The sequence below is a fragment of the Rhinopithecus bieti genome, unplaced genomic scaffold, assembly GCF_001698545.2.
Source record: "Rhinopithecus bieti isolate Rb0 unplaced genomic scaffold, ASM169854v2 scaffold_68244, whole genome shotgun sequence".
Classification (NCBI taxonomy): Eukaryota; Metazoa; Chordata; class Mammalia; order Primates; family Cercopithecidae; genus Rhinopithecus; species Rhinopithecus bieti.
In genome coordinates, this window is record NW_016825829.1 from 812,798 (window position 1) to 819,570 (window position 6,773).

At 42.7% G+C, this 6,773-nt stretch overlaps 1 protein-coding gene across 1 annotated transcript in view; it reads right to left on the reverse strand.

Moving 5' to 3' along the window:
- Positions 1 to 6,773, reverse strand: part of ADD1 (adducin 1) — a 64,424-nt gene that overhangs the window by 48,264 nt on the left and 9,387 nt on the right. The window contains 1 exon segment of the mRNA XM_017863125.1: positions 2,004 to 2,166. Coding sequence (XP_017718614.1) covers positions 2,004 to 2,166 — 163 coding nt within the window.

Here is a 6,773-nt window from a genome sequence, read left to right on the forward strand (position 1 = left end):
GAGGGAGGGAGGGAGGGGAAAGAAAAAAGGGAGAGGAGAGAGGGAAGAGAAGGAAGAGAAAGAAAGGGAGGGTAGAAAGAAGGGAAAGAGAAAGGAGGGAGGGGCCGGGCGCGGTGGCTCAAGCCTGTAATCCCAGCACTTTGGGAGGCCGAGGCGGGCGGATCACAAGGTCAGGAGATCGAGACCATCCTGGCTAACACGGTGAAACCCCGTCTCTACTAAAAAAATACAAAAAACTAGCCGGGCGAGGTGGCGGGCGCCTGTAGTCCCAGCTACTCGGGAGGCTGAGGCAGGAGAATGGCGTGAACCCGGGAGGTGGAGCTTGCAGTGAGCCGAGATCGCGCCACTGCACTCCAGCCTGGGTGACAGAGCGAGACTCCATCTCAAAAAAGAAAAGAAAAGAGAAAAATTAACCAGGCGTGGAGGATCCCTTAAGCCCAGGAGTTCAAAGTTGTACTGAGCTGTGATCGTGCCACTGTACTCCAGCATGGGTGAAAGAGCAAGACCTTATCTCTAAATAAATAAATGAACACACAAAACAAAAAAAAATACCTACCAATAAACATAATTCACCATATCAAACTAAAGAAGAAAGACTAGGTGATCATTTTAACAGAGAGAAAAGAAGCATTTCACAAAACTCAACATCCATTTAGAAGGAAAGTTCTCAACAAATCCAGATAATAACTGCAATGATGTGAAACACACTGACTGTTTAAATCATAAATTCAAATGATACTAAAAAAAAAACTAATTGTTCATCACTGAAGGATGATTGGAAACCAACTTACTATTTTGGAAAGGGATCCTGTCTTTCCTACACAAACTGTACCACCAGGTAACCGAAAGAACTGAAGGGAAGTTTCTCCTGACAGAATATTCTTGCTAATTAATACAGAAGAAATAGGCCAGGTGTGATGGCTCATGTCCGTAATCCCAGCACTCAGGGAGACTGAGGCGAGTGGATCACTTGCGATCAGGAGTTTGAGACCAGCCTGGTCAACATGGCGAAACCAGTCTCTGCTACAATACAACAATTAGCCAGGAGTGGTGGTGCGTGCCTGTAATCTCAGCTACTCGGGAGGCTGAGGCAGGATAATAGCTTGAACCTGGGAGGTGGTGGTTTGCAGGGAGCTGAGATCTCACCACTGCACTCCAGCCTGGGAGACAGAGCAAGATGCCGTCTCAAAAACAACAACAAAATAAACGGAATCCACATGAAAACTTTACTGGTGGTGGCCATGTGATTTCAGGATGGAGGCTTCAGCTATGGATTAAATGTGATTCTTAATATTCTACAGATATTAATTACAATATATATCAGATCTGGTGAATGCTATTCAACTTCTAAGAATACCACAGAGGAGACAGGTAAAGAGCAAACGTCAGCAGATCTAACAGAAACCAGTACCTTATTTTGGGCACTTGGATTTGACTATCCAACCAGACCCATCCGAGACTAATCCTGTACAATACACGGTGGCTCAGATTAGTTGATGCTTTGTCATGTTAAACATTTACAAACTCGATCGCCATGGCACAGCTCCATTCTTGCACAGCTGACCATTCTTTGCTCATATTCACCCATCCAGTATTTTTCCTTTGGCTTTTCTTTTAGAATTTCTCTTTCTCGCTAGCTAGGATGCAGCAGTGAAGAATGCCAGGTAAGAAATGCTGGCCAGGCAAAACCGACAAGCCATTCCTCAAGCATTATTTCTGATTAGTTTATTTTAATCTACATAGGGGCTGGGAAGACACATAAAAAGTCATCTGCCTCGGAAATAACAGTCTCACTGGCTAAGAAAAGAGGAGTCTGCAACATTCAAGACGATTTCAGAATTCCAGCCTATCTTTTACTATGACTAATGAAAACATATTAATTTTCAAAATACTCAACTCTGTCATGTTACACAGTTACATGCCCATTTATTTCACATGAGCAATCTTCAGGAAATTTTACCTGAAAACTACAGAACATATATCAAAAATCAGGAACTACTCACTCATGTTTAAGGCAGCCATCCCTCCTTGCGGAGCTGCTGGGTAGACATTTGGTACATTCGTGGTCATAAAATCTGCAATCTGCTGTAATGCCAATAGGCCTGTGGGGTTCTTCCCCTTCTTAAATTGCTCCTGTATCATTGATTCCAATTCTTCACAGAAAGCCTAGTAAAAAATATTAAAACACTGAGATAGCATTTATTTTCTGTTCCTTGGGCAGAGGGTCAGGAGTAGCTATCACATAGACTAATTTTTTGTTTTCATCCAGTGCTGGAAAGGCAAACGGATATTCTCACACATTACTGCTGGGAATATAAACTGGTACATTCTTTTCTAGAAAGAATTTATTACAATAAAAGCTTAAAACTCTGAACAGGAATTCTACTCTTAGGAATCTATTTTAAGGAAACAGTCAAGGAAATGCTCAAAGACTGATTCATTTGGATGTTCATTCCAGCATTATTGATAAAAGGGAAAAACATCCTACATTTCAATCAACAGAGGACTGATAAAATACACTGGGAATGCTATGCATGCGTTCAACATGGAAAGCTTAAAAAACTTAAACGGCATAAAATTGCTCTTGATATACGTTTGAGTGACAATGTTATCAAGCAGTATAACCACTCCTTATTACAGCAAATACATACCTAAAGATATAAAAAGATTAAAAGTAAATACATTAGCTGGGCGCAGTGGCTCATGCCTGGAATCCCAGCACTTTGGGAGGCGAAGGCAGGTAGATCACCTGAGGTTAGGAGTTCAAGACCAGCCTGGCCAACATGGTGAAACCCCATCTCTACTAAAAATACAAAAAATTAGCCAGGTGTGGTGGTGGGCACCTGTAATCCCAGCTACTTGGGAAGCTGAGAAAAGAGAATTGCTTGAACCCAGGAGGCAGAGGTTGCAGTGAGCTGAGATTGCGTCACTGCACTCCAGTCTAGGCGACAGAGCAAGACTTTGTCTCAAAAAAAAAAAAAAAAAAGTGAATACATCAAAATGTTCATTGTAATCCTTTTAGTCATAGAATTATCAGTAATTTTCATATTCTACTTTATCCTTTGCAGTACTTTCTTCAAAATACTTTTCAAATTAGTTTTAAATGTGGAAAAAAAACGTAAACATCCATCCTTTATCAAATAATACTAAATCAGGCAAAAAAAAAAGTACAATTGGATTGATGGTGATTTTAATAGAAAATCACTATTATAACAATACAGATAATTTATATTCCCTACCTGCACTAAAATAATTTTTTCACATACCCTTAAATGAAATAAATATCGGCCAGGCACGGTGGCTCACGCCTGCCTGTAATCCCAGCACTTTGGGAGGCCAAGGCAGGCGGATCACAAGGTCAGGATATCCAGACCATCCTGGCTAACACGGTGAAACCCCGTCTCTACAAAAAATACAAAAAATTAGCTGGGCGTGGTGGCGGGCACCTGTAGTCCCAGCTACTTGGGAGGCTGAGGCAGAAGAATGGTGTGAACCCAGAAGGCGGAGCTTGCAGTGAGCCGAGATCAGGCCACGGCACTCCAGCCTGAGGGACAGAGTGAGACTGCGTCTCAAAAAAAAAAAGAAAAAACAAAAGAGGCCGGGCGCGGTGGCTCACGCCTGTATCCCAGCACTTTGGGAGGCCAAGGTGGGCGGATCACGAGGTGAGGAGATCGAGGCCANCTTAAACAATTAAAGGAGGAGAAAACAAACAATTTAACCAATTCAAACTTACTTAATCAGCGTTCAAAAAAGGACTAGGCAAACAGCATTTTAAAACCTGCAAAGAATGTGAAGCTGTTATTACAGCTAGGGATTACATTTCCTATCACAGCCGTAACATTTTCATGGCACTAATCTTCAGGCAACCATTTAGCATTAAATCTCCACTAGAGCATTCTGTCAAGTATAATTAGATGACAGAGGCCAGCAATTTCCCTGTAGCTACCAGGAAGGGAGCCGGCATTTGTGCTAGGCTAACTGGACCCAAAGATCAAATGTCAAAAGGTCCCAGCGAGCTCTTGTTCACAATCTTACTGAAGTCACTTCAGTTGAGCAGGGGTTTCATTCAGTTTTCACCTGACATAGGTTTACTGCATGCCTACTCTGTGCCATGGGCCCTGGGGCCACAGCAGAGACCACAACAGAGGCTCTCCCTGTGGAATTTATATTCCTGTGGGCAGAGAGGGACAGTTACAGCTAAACATACAGAATGGATGGGGTAACTGCCAAAGGGGAATAAAGCAGCAGTGACATTCTACACAGAGTGAGCGTGCTGCACACAAGAGCACGACATGGTAAGGCTTGCATTTTGAAAAGCTCATTTAAGTGGAAACAAGAACAGATGGATGGAAGCCAACTCAGTCTCTCTGGCAGAGACCAATATCAAGTCCCAGAGGCACAATACACTAACCACAAGGTGAGCTCCAAACCATCACCTCAGGAGGCTTAGCATTCCTGAGTCCAGAATGGGGCTTAACAAAGCACCGCTAGTTATGAGTCCACATGTGGAAAACCTATGTGCGTGTGAGTACGGAGGAACTGCTTCAGCAAACTCAACAGCGCACACAGTGCTTGCCTCGAGGGATGCAAGTATTGGTGAAATTAGGCATCTGTATAAGGTACACTTGATACAAACAGCAGGCACTGTACTAACAACTTAAAATGTCCTTTAAAAGAAGTGACACGAAAAAAAACAGAAGACTGGAACAAGTTTCAAAACCAAAGGAAGGAAGCAGTTCAAAGGAAGAAGCTATCTCTACCAACGAGTGAAGGACAGAAGAACCCTGGCAATGCACTGGGAATCAAAGAAGGCAGGAAGGGTGGAGTTCCAAGCCAGAGGAGCGAAGTCTGGCCACAGGCAGAAGGCAGGACATTGTAACAGGCGGTCAAGCGTACAGAATGGCTACAAATGTCAGTAAGGGTACCCACTTTTCTGTGACATGACGAGGTCATTTGGTGGAAGAAAGAGGTCAGGAGTCTCAAAGATAGTGGAGAAGGCTTGAATATTAGTGAGGATGGAAGAGAGATGAGTTCTGGTTGCCAGGCTGTCATGGGTCCATTTGAGATTTGGGTGAATCTATGGAGAAAGGCAATGGGCTCTGCTGGGAGGGCTTCCACAGCAGGATTTGGCTACTCAGAAGCTGGGAGGGATAGTACAGGATTGGCAGAGTATTACTGAAATGAGGGACCAGGAAATACAAGATGGACAAAGTAGGGAGTGAACAATAGGCTAATGGATTGGGATGAAGAAGTGACCATCCACAAGGGAAGGACTCATGTTGTCCACTGATAAAACCCCAGTTAGAACAGCACTTGGTCCAGAGAAAGCAGATACCCAGAATGAAGGAAAAGAGATCCTAATAATGTTGAAAATAGTTAAAACTGGAGTAGCTGAAGAAATAAGTTTGAGAGATGGAAGGCTTTGGTCAGACTAAGAAAGAAAACATCATCATTCTTAGGTTTTAAGCATAAAATAATTTTAGAAACTGTGTATAATCTGGTAAACACTTAGTTGTTTTATTAGGTTAGCATGCAAGAAAGAAATTTTCAAGAACTGCTATTCCTGTAACTTTTAACCCAAACTGGCTGATTCTCAGGTTATTAGACTCTGTAGTCAGGAATCAGAAGAGGTATTCCAAGACTTATTGAAGCTCAGCCTGCTTTCCTCTTCTCCTAAATGGAAAGAGGTGATGCCAGACACAAAATATTTCATTTATCTTTCAAGTTACTACCCCATTTAATACTCACTGTGATATGATTGTAGATAAGCTGAGACCACCCAAAGAGATCTGCTAGTCTATAAAATGCTGCCAATTTACACCGCAACAACTTCTCTCCTTTGTCATATGCAATCGAATCAGATCCTCTAAGATCGTTCACAGGAGTCACCATACCAAGACCTGAAATATAGAAAACAAAACTCAGCCAGGTGCAATGGTATACGCCTGTGGTCCTAGTTACTCAGGCTAAGGCAGGAGGATCACCTGAAGCCACGAGTTTGAGGCTGTAGTGCTTATGTTCGCAGCTGTGAATAGCCAAGGCAACAAAGCCAGACTTATCAAAAGCCTCAAAGATTAACATTTCTTATCAAATGTAAATCAAATACTAATGGTTCTGAGATATTTATCTTCCACATTAGGCAATAAAGTCTTGACAACTTCAAAGACACTTTCATAATGACTGTTTTCCAATACTAACACAATTAAGTTAGAAATCAATAACAAAAGATAGCCAAATTTGTGGGGTGCAGTAAAGAGTGCTTAAAAGGAAATTTACAGCATTAAACGTATACATTAGAGAAAAGTGTTTTAAGGCTTTTGATTAAAGCAAAAGTCGAATCTTTGAGAAGATTAAAATAAAATACAAATAATAAAATAAGATAAACCTCTAGCCAGACTTAACGAAAGACAGGAGAAAGAAATAACCAATATGGGCCGGGCGCGGTGGCTCACACCTATAATCCCAGCACTTTGGGAGGCCGAGGCGGATGGATCACAAGGTCAGGAGATCAAGACCATCCTGGCTAACACGGTGAAACACCTTCTCTACTAAAATAAATACAAAAAATTAGCCGGGCGTGGTGGCGGGCACCTGTACTCCCAGCTACTCGGGAGGCTGCGGCAGAATGGCGTGAACTCGGGAGGCGGAGTTTGCAGTGAGCGAGATCATGCCACTGCACTCCAGCCTGGGAGACAGAGCAAGACTCCATCTTAAAAAAAATAATAGGCCGGGCGCGGTGGCTCAAGCCTGTAATCCCAGCACTTTGGGAGGCC